Below are 15,885 nucleotides of genomic sequence, written 5' to 3'. Positions count from 1 at the left end.
CCCCATGTCTCGCACGTGGTGGCAGTGTGCAGGGAAGATGGCGGCCCCCATGTCTCACACGTGGCGGCAGTGTGAAGGGACGATGGTGACCCCCACGTCTCGCACACGGCACTGCTCGATCCCGCTCGCAGTTTTGACTTACAGACCTTGGTGAAGTGGCCCTTCTTTCCGCAGCTGGAGCAGGTAGCTTGTCGGGCCGCGCAGCGTTTCCGGGGGTGCTTCTCCAGGGGACTCACAACTGGCGGCAGCCGAGGTCGATTCGCCGGCAGGTTGCGGGGTCTGCGGCACCCACGAGGCCATCAGGGGATCGCGTGCCTGGAGAGCCTCGGAGTTATGCAGAGTGGCCTCCAACGTATCAGCCAGCTCGATCGCCGAATTTAGGGTAAGATCGGCTTTTTCCAGCAGCCGCTGGTGCACATACACTGACCTGGTCCCCGTAACGAAGGCGTCTCTCACTAGGAGTTCTGCATGCTGCGCCACCGTCAGCTCCTGGCAATTGCAGGCTCGCACGAGCGTCTGTAGGGCCCGGACAAACTCAGCACTCGATTCCCTGGGGCGTTGTTGCCGTGTCGCTAAACGGTGCCGAGCATAGACGCTGTTTATCGGCCGCAGGTATTGTCTTTTGAGTGTGTTCATTGCGTCATCGTAGCTCGGCTGGTCTCTGATCAGCGAATAGACCCGTGGACTGACCCTGGAGAGTAGAACTCTATGCTTCGCTACGGGGTCGGTCGCTTTAATCTCCTCTAGATACGCTTCGAAGCAGGCCAGCCAGAGTTCGAAAGCGTTTCCAGCTTCAGGTGTTAGCGGATTGAGGTCTAATTTTTCTGGTCTCAGGGCCTGTTCCATGTTTTAAAACGTACAACGAATAAAATTGAAGCACCTTCAATTACTCCAAAAGACTGAGGTTTGGTAAAATACTGAAAGGCTTTTATTCGCTGTACAATACGACCTCCACAGTGAGTGTCTGCCCCCGGACTGAGGGGGAGGGGCAAGGCAAACACCTTTATACAGGACTCTGTGGGAGGAGCCACAGGGGCAGTCAGCAGAGGGGTGTGTTCAGACAGGTAACTGAGTTACAACATATATACATGGTTCACCACACACCTTCAATTACTCCAAAAGACTGAGGTTTGGTAAAATACTGAAAGGCTTTTATTCAGTCAGAGGAGCCACAGGGGCAGTCTGCTCCATCTAAACCTTTTGATGAACAATATTAGACAATTAATATCAGACATTTTGTTTGCAACCCAGAATTTCCCATTTGTCTCTCTATCAAGTCTCCAATCACAATTGTTCTGCCCAACTTTACCTTTCCCACTGAACCTCAGATCCAGGCACAGGGTCACTGACCTGGTTGCTGCTGCTGTGACTTGTTCAGTCATTCCTTCTCCAAGCAGACAAAGAGTATACTTGTTACAGGCTAATATGCTTTCTTCACATTGACAAGAAAGAAGATGTGCTGGAACTTTTAGGACAGATAAATTCCCAGGGCCAGAGAGGATATACCCCAAGTTACTATGGGAAGAGAGGGAAGATATTGCTGCAGCTCTGCATCCACTCTGGCCACAGGAGTAGTACTAGAAGGCTGGAGAGTGGCTAATGTTGTTCATTTTTGCAAGAAAGGTTATAGGGATAATCCTGTGAATTATAGACCAGTAAGTCTTACATCAGTGGTGGGCAAACGATTGGAGAGGATTCTAAGAGACAGGATTTACCAGCATTTGAAGAAAAATAGTTTGATTAGGGATAACATGCACAAAATAATGGAGGATCCAGGCAGCATCAATATCAGATATTTTGAAAGAAGTACAGTTGCTGTTTCGGGCCAAAACCCTTTGGCAGGATTATGGATAGTGGGCAAGGCTTTGTGAGGGGCAGGTTGTGCCTCATGAGCCTGATTGAATGCTTTGAGGAAGTGAGAAAACAAATTGATGAAGATAGAGCAGTGAATATGTTGTATATGGATGCTTATTAGGCATTTGACAAGGTTCCCCATGGTGGGCTCATTCAGAAATTCAGGAGACATAGGATCCATGGAAACTTATCTGCATGGATTCAGAACTGGCTTGCCCACAGAAGATGGGCATTACCAAGGAGAAGGACATGGAGGGTAGTGGAATAAGTGTGGAGTGTACTATTATGCTACAGCATTTTGAGATAAAGAAAGAAGTGGTGTTGTGTCTCAAAGAAAATTAAGTTGGATCAGTATTCCAGGTTCAGATGAGATATACTCCAGGTTAATGAAAGATGCAAGGGATGAGATTTCTGGGGCTTTGACCAAGATCTGTTGCCTCTCTAGCCACAGGTGAGGTACCAGAAGATTGGTGAGTAGCTAACTTTATTTATTATTTAAGAAGGGATTGACTCAGCCTCACTTGCCCCATCATTGAAATGTTTCAACAGCCAATAGATGCACTTTCAAGGACTCTTCATCTCATGTTCTCAATATTTATTGCTTATTTACTTATTATTATTATTTCTCTCTTTTTGTATTTTCACTGTTAGTTATCTTCTGCACATTGGTTGATGCAGTCTTTCATTGATTCTGTTAAGGTTATTATTCTGTGGAATTATTGAGTATGCCCACAAAAAATGAATCTCAAGGGTGATATATATGTACTTTGATAATAAATTTATTTTGAACATTGAACTTTGATACAGTATAAGGATAATCTCAAGTCAGTGGTACCACAGGTATTGTTGAAGATTCTGTGGGATAGAATATATGAGCATTTAGAAAACTGCAGCCTAATTAAGGACAGACGGCATGGCTCTGTGCAGGGCAAGTTGTGACTTATTAACATGATCGGGTTTTTTCGAGGTGTGACAGAGGTAATTGATGAAAATAAGGCTGTGGATGGTGTCTGATGGATTTTAGTAAGACATTTATTGAGTTCCCTCATGGCAGGCTCATCCAGAAGATTGAGATGAATGGGATCCATGGTGACTTGGCCATTTGGATTCAGCATTGGCTTGCCCAGAGAAGACAGAGGGTAGTGGTCGATGGGAGTTACTCTGAGAATAAGTCTGTGATATGTATAGATGTCCTGGATGGAAATGTAGCTGCATGGGTTAGTAAGTTCACTATGATTGATGGTATAGAAAGGATTGCCAAAGTGGGACATAGATCAGTTACAGATATAGGCAGAGAAGTGGCAGATGGAGTTCAACCCAGCCAAATGTGAGGTGTTGCATTCTGGAAGACAGTATACTGCTCATGGTAAAAAGTATCGATGTACAGAGCGATCTTGGGCTCCAAGTGCTGAGCTCTCTGAATGTGGGTACTGTACTTGGAATATGTTGGTAGAGGTGGTAGTGGGGGCAAATATGAAAGAGGCATATACCAGGTGTTTAGAATATGAACTCTAATTTTGATCACTATCCCACAATTATAAGTTCTTGCCTATTTCCACAAGTAAACACAACTTTATTTCCTTCTCCCTTCCAGCAACCATTGGTGTCATAAATTAGGAAGAGTGGAACTTCTGCCCCTCCACCAGAAGATTTCTGAATGGACAATGAACTCATGTAGATGACTTCACTGTTTTTAGAAACATAGAAAATAGGTGCAGGAGTAGGCCATTTGGCCCTTCAAGCCTGCACCGCCATTCAGTACGATCATGGCTGATCATCCAACTCAGAACCCTGTACCCGCCTTCTCTCCATACCCCCTGATCCCTTTAGCCACAAGGGCCATATCTAACTCCCTTTTAAATATAGCCAATGAACTGGCCTCAACTGTTTCCTGTGGCAGAGAATTCCACAGATTCACCACTCTCTGTGTGAAGAAGTTTTTCCTAATCTCGGTCCTAAAAGGCTTCCCCTTTATCCTCAAACTGTGACCCCTCGTCCTGGACTTCCCCAACATCGGGAACAATCTTCCTGCATCTAGCCTGTCCAATCCCTTTAGAATTTTATACGTTTCAATCAGATCCACCCCTCAATCTTCTCAATTCCAGAGAGTATAAGCCTAGTCGTTCCAGTCTTTCATCATGTGAAAGTCCTGCCATCCCAGGAATCAATCTGGTGAACCTTCTTTGTACTCGTCTATGGCAAGGATGCCTTTCCTCAGATTAGGGGACCAAAACTGCACACAATACTCCAGGCAACGCACATCAAAGTTGTTGGTGAACGCAGCAGGCCAGGCAGCATCTCTAGGGAGAGGTACAGTCGACGTTTCAGGCCGAGACCCTTTGTCAGGACTAACTGAAGGAAGAGTTAGTAAGAGATTTGAAAGTGGGAGGGGGAGGGGGAGATCCAAAATGATAGGAAAAGACAGGAGGGGGAGGGATGGAGCCAAGAGCTGGACAGGTGATTGGCAAAGGGGATATGAGAGGATCATGGGACAGGAGGTCCGGGGAGAAAGACAAGGGGGGGCAAGGGGTATAGTTCGAGGGACAGAGGGAGAAAAAGGAGAGTGAGAGAAAGAATATGTGTATAAAAATAAATAACGGATGGGGTACGAGGGGGAGGTGAGGCATTAGCGGAAGTTAGAGAAGTCGATGTTCATGCCATCAGGTTGGAGGCTACCCAGACGGAATATAAGGTGTTGTTCCTCCAACCTGAGTGTGGCTTCATCTTTACAGTAGAGGAGGCCGTGGATAGACATGTCAGAATGGGAATGGGATGTGGAATTAAAATGTGTGGCCACTGGGAGATCCTGCTTTCTCTGGCGGACAGAGCGTAGGTGTTCAGCAAAGCGGTCTCCCAGTCTGCGTCGGGTCTCGCCAATATATAGAAGGCCACATCGGGAGCACCGGACGCAGTATATCACCCCAGCCGACTCACAGGTGAAGTGTCGCCTCACCTGGAAGGACTGTTTGGGGCCCTGAATGGTGGTAAGGGAGGAAGTGTAAGGGCATGTGTCGCACTTGTTCCGCTTACAAGGATAAGTGCCAGGAGGGAGATCAGTGGGGAGGGATGGGGGGGACGAATGGACAAGGGAGTCGCGTAGGGAGTGATCCCTGCAGAAAGCGGGGTGGGGGGAGGGAAAGATGTGCTTAGTGGTGGGATCCTGTTGGAGATGGCGGAAGTTACAGAGAATAATATGTTGGACCCGGAGGCTGGTGGGGTGGTAGGTGAGGACCAGGGGAACCCTATTCCTAGTGGGGTGGCGGGAGGATGGAGTGAGAGCGGATGTATGTGAAATGGGGGAGATGCGTTTGAGAGCAGAGTTGATAGTGGAGGAAGGGAAGCCCCTTTCTTTAAAAAAGGAGGACATCTCCCTCGTCCTGGAATGAAAAGCCTTATCCTGACAGCAGATGCCTCATCCACATTACACAATACTCCAGGTGTGGTCTCACCAAGGCCTTGTACAACTGCAGTAGGACCTCCCTACTCCTGTACGCGAATCCTCTTGCTATGAATGCCAGCATACCATTCACCTTTTTCACCGCCTGCTGTACCTGCATGCCCACTTTCAATGACTGGTGTACAATGACACCCAGGTCTCGTTGCACCTCCCCTTTTCCTAATCGGCCACCATTCATTTTATTTCTCTCACCTTTTGCACTATTTATTTAATTTACACATATACATATCTCTTATTGTAATTTATAAAAAAAAGCAGAGGTGAATATTTACTTTACTTACTGCCCATTACACTGCTAGCATTTAGGGCAGCAAAGAAGGTCCACCATCTCTGGAGGTTTTCAGGGCTTCCTTCATCATGTCAGTAGCTTCCACTCAGTTTTCATTGCTATCAGTCATGCAAGTCCCGGGTGGAGACTCAGGAATACCATTGCACTCAGATGTAGGAGGATTCTTCATTGCTGTTTCTGTAACAATTTTGTTTTACCAATCTGGGTTATTAGCCCTGAGCTAAATCCCTGAACCTGACAACCGATAGACCACTCTTAGTCTGGCCTCTACCCTTTGACCTATTTGGCATGGGTGACCCAACCAAGAGCTAAAGCATAAAGCCCTGACTCCAGCCAACATTGAGGCATGGAAGCTCCCCTCTAAAGCAACAAATTTCACAATATATACCAGTGATATTAAATCTGATTCTGATTGCTCTGAGAAAAGAGCACATGGGAATACGACAATGAACTATTCAGAAAATTAAAGTGTTCCTTGTTACAAAGTAGAATTATAAAAACAGCTTAATTATAAAAAAGAACAAACTAAACTGGTCTTCATTATTTATATCTACTTTGTTTATTTCTAATGAAATGTTCTTCTTCAACATAGTTGAATGGATTGCTTCCTACCTTGAGTACCTACATGCACCACAATGAGGATAGTAGCATTGATCTTGGTCTGTGATGCTGGGTGTTGAACTACACAAGTGAATTCAGTGGAATTGATGCAATTTTCAGTGGAGATGTTCACAGTTATTGTGTAGTTATAAGTTCCATTGGGATTGGTTAAATAACTTGTAATGATGACCTGTTCGCTGAGACATGTTGGCAATATCCGCCATGTAATATTATTTGGATAAAATCCGTGTACTAAACATGTGATAACTGAAGACGAAGAAGCAACCTCATTAGAAGATTTGAAGATGCAAAGAGAAGGATGAGCTGGATGTAAAAAATAAGGCAGAAACATAAATTAGTAATAAAATCATTCTCATGTGACATGGGCTGCCGAGGAAGGGTGGAGAACTTCATTCACAACCATTCTGAACTCATTCTATAACATACGGACTCTACAACTGTACAGCCTCATGTGACTTCAATGCAAGAAAATGAATTTCAAGGTAGTTTATGGTAACATATACATAGTCTGATAATAAATTTACTTTGAACATATCATATGTCTGAGCTATCAGGATTTAAAAGGTACTAAAACAACTTCATATTTTCTTATGTGAACATTTCTAATTATAAATACAGATTTTCTGTTATGATTTATGAACATTATATACAGAATATTTGAATGTTTTCATTTTTGCCTAACCAATGTCTTGGTGCTTTTTTCCCAATGTAATAAGTATCATTTTACAACTTTAAATGTAAAGTTTTGCTCTGTCCTCCATTCTGAACCATTCAATCTTGGCTCAGCCATCTTATCCCTGCCACTGTGTCAATTCTGTAAGCACTGCCGTCTGCCTTGACACTTGCATTTTCAGCCCAATTCCAAAACAATCTCTGCTGCCATATGTTTAATCTGTTTCACTCAAACAACCTTTATTTGGGCTTCTGTGTCTCTGGGTTTTGATCTTGTTACTTTTCCTTTGGTTGCATCACCTTTTTCAAATTTGCTCTTTCCTCTTGTGTCATGTAAGTGAAGCATAGTTTTCTCATACAATACCACAACCAACAAATGAATTCAGAATGTTACAATACTCCCATTCAGAGATGTGATTTAATACAAATTCAAGTGATTATTTTAACTGCAGGGACGAAATGGGTCAAAGTGCCCTGTTTGTCTATCTAAAACAGTGGACAAGAAGAGTTTGCAACAGCCTTGAGTAAATACAAATCTACTTTCATTTTCTTTTGTCTGTAGAGCATAAATAAATCGCTTGGTTTTTGTAGATTCTAATTCAAAAAAATACGTTTGTTATGATTTCCCTTTTTATTCCTCTATCATCAAATCAGCTCCAGAAGTTCCTAACTTGGCCAGTAAGCACATATTGACAATGAGACAGTAAAGTGACAATTAAATATTGAAAAAGAATTTCCATTTCCAGCAGCAAAATACAACATAAAGAATACCCAATGCTTGTCATTCATGAGGAAATATGGGGATTAAATGCTATAAACAAAACGGTCATAGCTCTCATACATAAACAAACTTGTGGTGTGTTCCAAATTCAAAGCCAATTATTTTGAAATCATTACGTAATCATTATGGCAATTTAGCTCTTTCTTCCAATACGCTCAGTGGCCACTTTATTAGGTACACCTGTATATCTACTCGTCAATGCAAGTATCCAACCAGCCAATCATGTGCAAGCAACTCAATGCATAACAGCATGCAGACATGATCAAGAGGTTCAGTTGTTGTTCAGACAAAACATCGGAATGGGGAAGAAATGTAATCTAAGTGACTGAGCGTGGAATTAGTGTTGGTGCCAGACAGGATGGTTTGAGTGTCTCAGAAACTGCTTTTGCCCTGACATTTTCATGCACAACAGTCTTGAGAATTTACAGAGAATGGTGCCAGAGACAAAAAACATCCAGTGAGCGGCAGCCTGTGGGCAAAAACACCTTGCTAATGAAAGAGGGCAGAGGAGAATGGCCAGACTGGTTCAAGCTGATAGGAAGGCGACAGTAACTCAAATAACCACATATTACAACAGTGATGTGCAGAACACTATCTCTTAACCTCGAAGTGGGTGGGCTAGAGCAGCAGAAGACCACTAACATACACTCAGTGATCACTGTATCAGGCACAGGAGGTACCTAACTAAGTGGCCACTGAATGTAAATTCAAAGCAAAATATTTTGTAATCCTTATGTCAATTCAGTTCTTATGACAGAACTCTGGCCAAGTTTGGTTTTAAGGCTTGACTGTGCCTGATCCTGACGTGCTTCCTCTTTTTGCAGAATTTTGGAACTTCAATGGATCTCATTGTCAATCTGGGTGCAGCACAATTAGTCTGCTAAAGCAAGATGTTGGACAAACTTAGGTTGTTTTCTCTGGAGTGGCAACACTGAGCGGAGAACTGATAGAATTTTATGAGATTATGCAAGGTACAGATAGTGTAGACAGCTGCATAGTTTTTTCCAAGGGTTGAGATGTCTAATACTAGATGGCACACATTAAACTGAGAAGGTTAATTTCAAAAGTTCAAAAAATTTTTGTGGTACAAAGATGTTGGTGGGTGCCTGGATGTGCCATCATCGATAGTAGTGGAGGCAAATGTGATAGAGGCATTGAACAGGCTGTTATATAGGCACATGTATGAGCAGAGAATGGACATTGTGTGGGGTTTAGTTGGTTCAGCATTACATTGTGGGCCGACGGACCTGTCCCTCCGCTGTACTGTTCTACAGTCTCTGTTCCATACTGAGGAAAGTGAGCTTCATCAAAGTAAAATAAAAAATGTAAGACCTCAAGCAACATCTTTGCCCCATTTTAATTGTAGGAGTAAACTAATTGGCATTGGTTTGTAGCTGCACCTCTCTTCACAGTTTCATTCATGTGTTGTACTCCTCCCCAACTCTGCAATATAAATCATACTTGATTTCTAAATTTTCCCAGTTCTGAGAAAAGGACATTAACATTAATTCTGTTTCTTTTTCTACGTATTCTGCCCAACCTCCTCTTTCTAATGTTTCTTTTTTTACTGTTATCTCAAAATTATTGTGAGAATTTGCATTAATTTTCCAAATAATACTATAAAAGAATAATTAAAATTTTTAAAAATTACCAGTTACACTCAGCAGGGTGCCATTTCCTTGTGCTCTAAAGTTTGGTGGTGGTGCCTTCCGAAACACCTTACAGAAGTAGATTCCATTGTCACTGACTTGAACGTCAGTAATTGTTAAGGTGAAGGTCTTCAGTGTAGAATTGTGCCTTACACAATATCGAGAATGTGACACCCAAGGATTAATGGATGTTAAGTTTGCAATTATCTTTGAAGTGCGTGACCCGTCATTGGAGAAAGTCCACGAAACTTGGTATTTTGATAGCTTCCACATGGAATAGGAGCAATTTAAAAGGATAGAGTTTCCTTTTGGAACAGTAAGAGCACCTGGTTGCTGTAAATCCTGATTAAACCTGTGTACAGCTTAGAAAACAGAGTAAGAAAGTGACATGTTTCAAAGTTAAAGTCTTCCGCTGCAATGATCAAACTAAATGTGAGTGTGCATGCTAACCACTTCTGACATTTTCATTTGAGTGATTAACACGTTAAATGTCTAAGTCAAGCAAAAATTGCTGTAAGTTGCTCGTAACATATCACACTTTCATCTGTAATTGGAGTACAGATTTAAAGCTGGTTCTGCATGTTTTAAAAATGTACATGAATGGATTTAAGTATATGGCATTCAAATACCATATAACAGCTCTGTGTTCAAAATATAAATCTTGTGTGCAGCATTGGAGTCTTTCACAAGATCCATTAGTACCATGTAACAATATTTCAAAGCATGGAATGGTGGCAGGGGTGGGGGGGGGGGATATTTGCCGCAGCCTCTCTATGAACTGAGACTGTAATGGTAATTTAGTGAGAGATCACAACATTAAAACAAACAACATAACGGTAATGAGGATTCAAGTGACATGGGTGCAAAGAATTGCAGCATCTGAGATCATAAGTTTATTTTTTATGGATCAACAGAATTCTGCAAGTTTTGGAATGCTTAAATCAACTTTTCACAAATGGTTATGATATGCTACAAAACAAAACATAAACATGACAACAAAATCAGTTTAAACTCCAGTAAAGGAAACTATTAAGTATATATTTGATACAGTTGGCTTATGAAAACTAAAACACAACTGCTGATATTCAAGCTTGTTTAGAATTAAAAGGGAAATTGCAAAAATCCGTGTTTGTAACCCATATCAATATCATTGAGCAAATTAAATTCAAACAACATTAGAAACAATAGAATTGCATCATTCTGTTTTCATCTATTTATAGATGTTGCATTCCACATTTATTTACCATGTATAGTAAAAAATCATAATGTATACGATAAAGGAACAGAATTAAGCCACTTGGTCAATCAAGTCTGCTCCATAATGTAAATGCAATGCCTATCCTAGTTTGATAAAGTCAAAACAAGCACAGAAAATTTGAAGAACACAGTTAGTCAAACATTATATGTGGAGGAAAAGTTCTAAGTTTTGGCTTGAAATCCTGATCAGGATTGATACAGGGCCTTGACCTGAAATGTTGACTTGTGCCTTTTGCCTCCGCAGATGCCGCTTGACACTTTGAGTTCTCCCAGCATTCTATCTATTGTTCTAGATTCCAGCATCTGCCGTCTCCTTTGGCTTGCTAAACTCACATTCTGACTGAAGTACCATTCATGGGTTTCATACCTGCACAAGGTGTCAGCAGCTGTAGGAATAGGTAAAATAAAGGCTCCATCAGACAGGAATCACCAGCGAATTGTGAAATTCTCAGCATACCCAGCACAGCTCACCCGATTTCTTGTAAATCACGAGACATGGACCAATAGGGGGAAAGCATATGCGTATAAAAGTTGCAGCTATTGCTTGACCACTTGCTTTTATGCAAAAAGGGGTGGGCATATATGATTGCTGTGTTTCTCACAAAAGATAGATTGAAAGTGACAAAGGAGCTTTTGGTGAGGCTATGCAAGTAACTTACATTAAACAAACTTGCAGGATAATCTCTTGCACATGTCAATATGATAATTTTAAAAAATAATATTTAATCCATCAATTAATGTTCAGAATTCAGGGCTTCCTGCCTACCAGTTTGTGGGCTGAATTGTACATGTATCATGCATTTCATTCGGACAAGTTCACACCTTCCACACAATGTCATGCCATGTTGTCTATTTCCCCAGAAAAGACAACCAGAGACTGATTTGACCAACATTACTTGCAGTCCAGTAACTATGATGATGCAACCACCTTCCCCTCTAAAGGCAGCTGGGGAGTTCGCTGTTTATCGAAGTAGTTTGAAAAAATCTTCACTGGAGATCTGGAGCAGCATTTTGAATAAAATTATTTCCACTTAGTTTTATTCCTTTTTCTTCTGTTGTTACTACTGATCTGGTCAATAATTGCTATGATAATTTTGCTATGTTTGCAAAAAGGTGACAGAATGAATTTTGTTATAGGACTCACATTGTGCTTTCAAATTTAGATTAATTTTTTTTGTCATATGCACCAGAATGTAATGAAATTCCTTGCTCATTTAAAGCTCAGAGTAAACAGCTAAACATAGTTGTAGCGGACAATTCTAACAAACCAATTGCTGCCACTGGCGACCTAGCACATGTTGTTATCTTTGTATGATGCGCCCTCCAATCACTCTAGGAATGATGTTCCACAAAGTCGAAGAAATGTATTTGATCCTTTATTAGCAACTAGCAAAACATACTATCTTAAAATGATGTAATTATGCACAAATTAAGCTCCTATGTCATCTCCCAGAAAGGAGAAGGGAGAAAAGGGAATGGCCAGACTGGATAAATGAAAAAGGAGAATGGGGAATAATCAGGCACATGAAATTGAGCAATGGAACTCTTGAGTGTCTTACCACATGTATTCTTTCCAATTACATAAGGAAGTGTTGCATCAGACTGTGTACCAGTGGGCCCCCAATGCCATCAAAATGCTGGAAGAACTTTTTCCCCAATCAGCATTTTCATCGAAAGGATCTCTGGCCCAAAACGTTAACCTGTTTCCCTCTTCACAAATATTGCTTAACTGGCTGAATTCTTCCAGCATTTCTCTCTTTGCATCAGCAGTTTGATTTGTTTTCTGAAGCAAATCAGTTCAGCCAAGTTGTACATGCTTTATGATCCCTTGCAAAGGAAAACAATGTAATTTTCCTCCCATCTGCTTCATACATCTGAAAAACCCTAAAACCGGAATGAAGCGTAAGCTGCCTCATGACTTACCCACATATTTCACGGTTATATCTCAATTTTGGATTTCCTTACATATAAGTTTTGACCAGTTGTCATTTCCCTGTACAATGCTGTTGCATTTATACCTTATTTTTAAAACAGGAAGCATTCCTTTTCAACATGGCCCAACAAATGGATGGAAATGCATTAAAATCGACAGAGGAGAGAGGCCTCTGTTGGTCAGGGTCGAACATGGATGTTGTGTCCTGGCTGTCTAGATACGCAAGCCTGGGCAGTACAATATGGAGAGCAAGCTGTTGCCTATGTAGCAAGTGGCCCCTCTCCATATATCTGATGACCCCAAAGGAACAGCAGAGAATGATGGTTTGGCACCAGCTGCATCGCAGGAGATGCCGGTCAGCATTGAATCCAATGTAGGGACACCAGCTCTGGATTTTTCCCTCTGGGTTTATTCCTGAAGCCCTCCCCATGAGTGGGTACAGTCGCAAGGTAGTGGAGGTTTGATGAGCTGTCAACCCTGGCTGACGAGCCCCATCTGCCCAAAGTAACTTCTCCACCAACAGATTCCCCAAAGGTCTGTGAACTCCTGAACAATACCTTGCTATTCCCCCTTTGCACTGTTTGTTTATTTATTTATTTTTATAACTTATAGTAATTTTGATGTTTTGTGCTGTGCTGCTGCCATGAAACAGCAAATTTCACAAGATACGTCAATGATAATAACCCTCTGTAAACCTTGGAGTGTGCTCTCCCCTGTATAGTGCCAACCTCAGTGTCAAACATATGAGACTAAGCTTTACAATACCTGAAAAAGTGCCTCCACTTTCAGAGATGCAGCCTAACATTAGCTTAAGCTGTGCTGACCCCTCGCAATATTGGGGTCCCTTTAATGTTTCAAATTCAAAGTCCGGGCTCTCACGACCAGACTATGTAACAGTCTCTTCCCCCAAGTCATCAGACTCCTCAATACCCAGAGCCTGGACTGACACCAACCTATTGCCCTCTACTGTGCTTATTGTCTTGTTTATTATTTATTGTAAAGCCTGCACTGTTTTGTGCACTTTATGCAGTCCTGGGTAGGTCTGTAGTCTAGAGTAGTTTTGTGTTGTTTTACGTAGTTCAGTTTAGTTTTTGTATTGTTCATGTAGCACCATGGTCCTGAAAAACGTTGTCTTGTTTTTACTATGTACTGTATCAGCAGTTATGGTCAAAACTTGACTTGAAACGTTTTTATTGTGAAGCAACATCAACTTAACCACAACCAGCAATGTCCTTAAGTACAATGCTTCTTTTTTCTTTCTTATAACAACATAATGAAAATCAAATGAATGTATGTATAGTTGGGGTCCCTTTAATGTGATTTGTGTCAGCAACCTGCTGCAGTCATGGGCAACTTGAATAGGTGTAGTGACTGCACAGGAAGCGAGTTGTTGGGGTTATCCATTGGGTGAGTGGGTCGCTGAACGGGAAGCGAGTTGTTGGGGTTATCCATTGGGTGAGTGGGTCGCTGAACGGGAAGTGAGTTGTTGGGGTTATCCATTGGGTGAGTGGGTCGCTGAACAGGAAGTGAGTTGTTGGGGTTATCCATTGGGTGAGTGGGTCGCTGAACGGGAAGTGAGTTGTTCGGTTATCCATTGGGTGAGTGGGTCGCTGAACGTGAAGTGAGTTGTTCGGTTATCCATTGGGTGAGTGGGTCGCTGGACGGGAAGTGAGTTGTTGGGGTTATCCATTGGGTGAGTGGGTCGCTGAACGGGAAGTGAGTTGTTGGGGTTATCCATTGGGTGAGTGAGTGGCTGAACGGGAAGTGAGTTGTTGGGGTTATCCATTGGGTGAGTGGGTCGCTGAACGGGAAGTGAGTTGTTGGAGTTATCCATTGGGTGAGTGGGTCGCTGAACAGGAAGTGAGTTGTTCGGTTATCCATTGGGTCAGTGGGTGGCTGAACGGGAAGTGAGTTGTTGGGGTTATCCATTGGGTGAGTGGGTCGCTGAACGGGAAGTGAGTTGTTGGGGTTATCCATTGGGTGAGTGGGTCGCTGAACGGGAAGTGAGTTGTTGGGGTTATCCATTGGGTGAGTGGGTCGCTGAACGGGAAGCGAGTTGTTCTGTTATCCATTGGGTGAGTGGGTCGCTGAACGGGAAGCGAGTTGTTCTGTTATCCATTGGGTGAGTGGGTTGCTGAACGGGAAGTGAGTTGTTGGGGTTATCCATTGGGTGAGTGGGTCGCTGAACGGGAAATGAGTTGTTCGGGTTATCCATTGGGTGAGCGGGTCGCTGAACGGGAAGCGAGTTGTTGGGGTTATCCATTGGGTGAGTGGGTCGCTGAACGGGAAGTGAGTTGTTGGGGTTATCCATTGGGTGAGTGAGTGGCTGAACGGGAAGTGAGTTGTTGGGGTTATCCATTGGGTGAGTGGGTCGCTGAACGGGAAGTGAGTTGTTGGAGTTATCCATTGGGTGAGTGGGTCGCTGAACAGGAAGTGAGTTGTTTGGTTATCCATTGGGTCAGTGGGTGGCTGAACGGGAAGTGAGTTGTTGGGGTTATCCATTGGGTGAGTGGGTCGCTGAACGGGAAGTGAGTTGTTGGGGTTATCCATTGGGTGAGTGGGTCGCTGAACGGGAAGTGAGTTGTTGGGGTTATCCATTGGGTGAGTGGGTCGCTGAACGGGAAGCGAGTTGTTCTGTTATCCATTGGGTGAGTGGGTCGCTGAACGGGAAGCGAGTTGTTCTGTTATCCATTGGGTGAGTGGGTTGCTGAACGGGAAGTGAGTTGTTGGGGTTATCCATTGGGTGAGTGGGTCGCTGAACGGGAAGTGAGTTGTTCGGGTTATCCATTGGGTGAGTGGGTCGCTGAACGGGAAGCGAGTTGTTGGGGTTATCCATTGGGTGAGTGGGTCACTGAACGGGAAGTGAGTTGTTCGGTTATCCATTGGGTGAGTGGGTCGCTGAACGGGAAGTGAGTTGTTCGGTTATCCATTGGGTGAATGGGTGGCTGAACGGGAAGCGAGTTGTTCGGTTATCCATTGGGTGAGTGGGTCGCTGAACGGGAAGCGAGTTGTTGGGGTTATCCATTGGGTGAGTGGGTCGCTGAACGGGAAGCGAGTTGTTGGGGTTATCCATTGGGTGAGTGGGTGTCTGAACGGGAAGTGAGTTGTTGGGGTTATCCATTGGGTGAGTAGGTCGCTGAACGGGAAGTGAGTTGTTGGGGTTATCCATTGGGTGAGTGAGTGGCTGAATGGGAAGTGAGTTGTTGGGGTTATCCATTGGGTGAGTGGGTCGCTGAACGGGAAGTGAGTTGTTCGGTTATCCATTGGGTGAGTGGGTCGCTGAACGTGAAGTGAGTTGTTGGGGTTATCCATTGGGTGAGTGGGTCGCTGAACGGGAAGTGAGTTGTTCGGTTATCCATTGGGTGAGTGGGT

At 43.2% G+C, this 15,885-nt stretch overlaps 2 protein-coding genes across 6 annotated transcripts in view; one reads left to right on the top strand and one right to left on the bottom strand.

The window, feature by feature from the left end:
* The window catches only part of LOC134359551 (acyl-coenzyme A thioesterase 3-like), a 106,457-nt gene that overhangs the window by 18,668 nt on the left and 71,904 nt on the right, over positions 1–15,885 (top strand). The window lies entirely within an intron of this gene.
* Positions 1–15,885, bottom strand: part of LOC134359554 (immunoglobulin kappa light chain-like) — a 41,916-nt gene that overhangs the window by 9,860 nt on the left and 16,171 nt on the right. Inside the window, exons 4-6 of one of the 2 annotated variants that reach the window (XM_063072990.1) lie at positions 10,948–10,966; positions 9,326–9,685; positions 6,213–6,524 (exon numbers count right to left, since the gene is read on the bottom strand). In XM_063072990.1, coding sequence (XP_062929060.1) covers positions 6,213–6,524; positions 9,326–9,596 — 583 coding nt within the window. In that variant the 5' untranslated portion in view covers positions 9,597–9,685; positions 10,948–10,966. The remainder of the gene's footprint in view (positions 1–6,212; positions 6,525–9,325; positions 9,686–10,947; positions 10,967–15,885) is intronic. The other variant, XR_010021141.1, reaches the window with a different exon arrangement.

This window comes from Mobula hypostoma, chromosome 20 (genome assembly GCF_963921235.1).
Source record: "Mobula hypostoma chromosome 20, sMobHyp1.1, whole genome shotgun sequence".
NCBI classification, from domain to species: domain Eukaryota; kingdom Metazoa; phylum Chordata; class Chondrichthyes; order Myliobatiformes; family Myliobatidae; genus Mobula; species Mobula hypostoma.
Note: the sequence above shows the minus strand (reverse complement) of the source record. Positions and strands in the feature narration are given on the sequence as shown.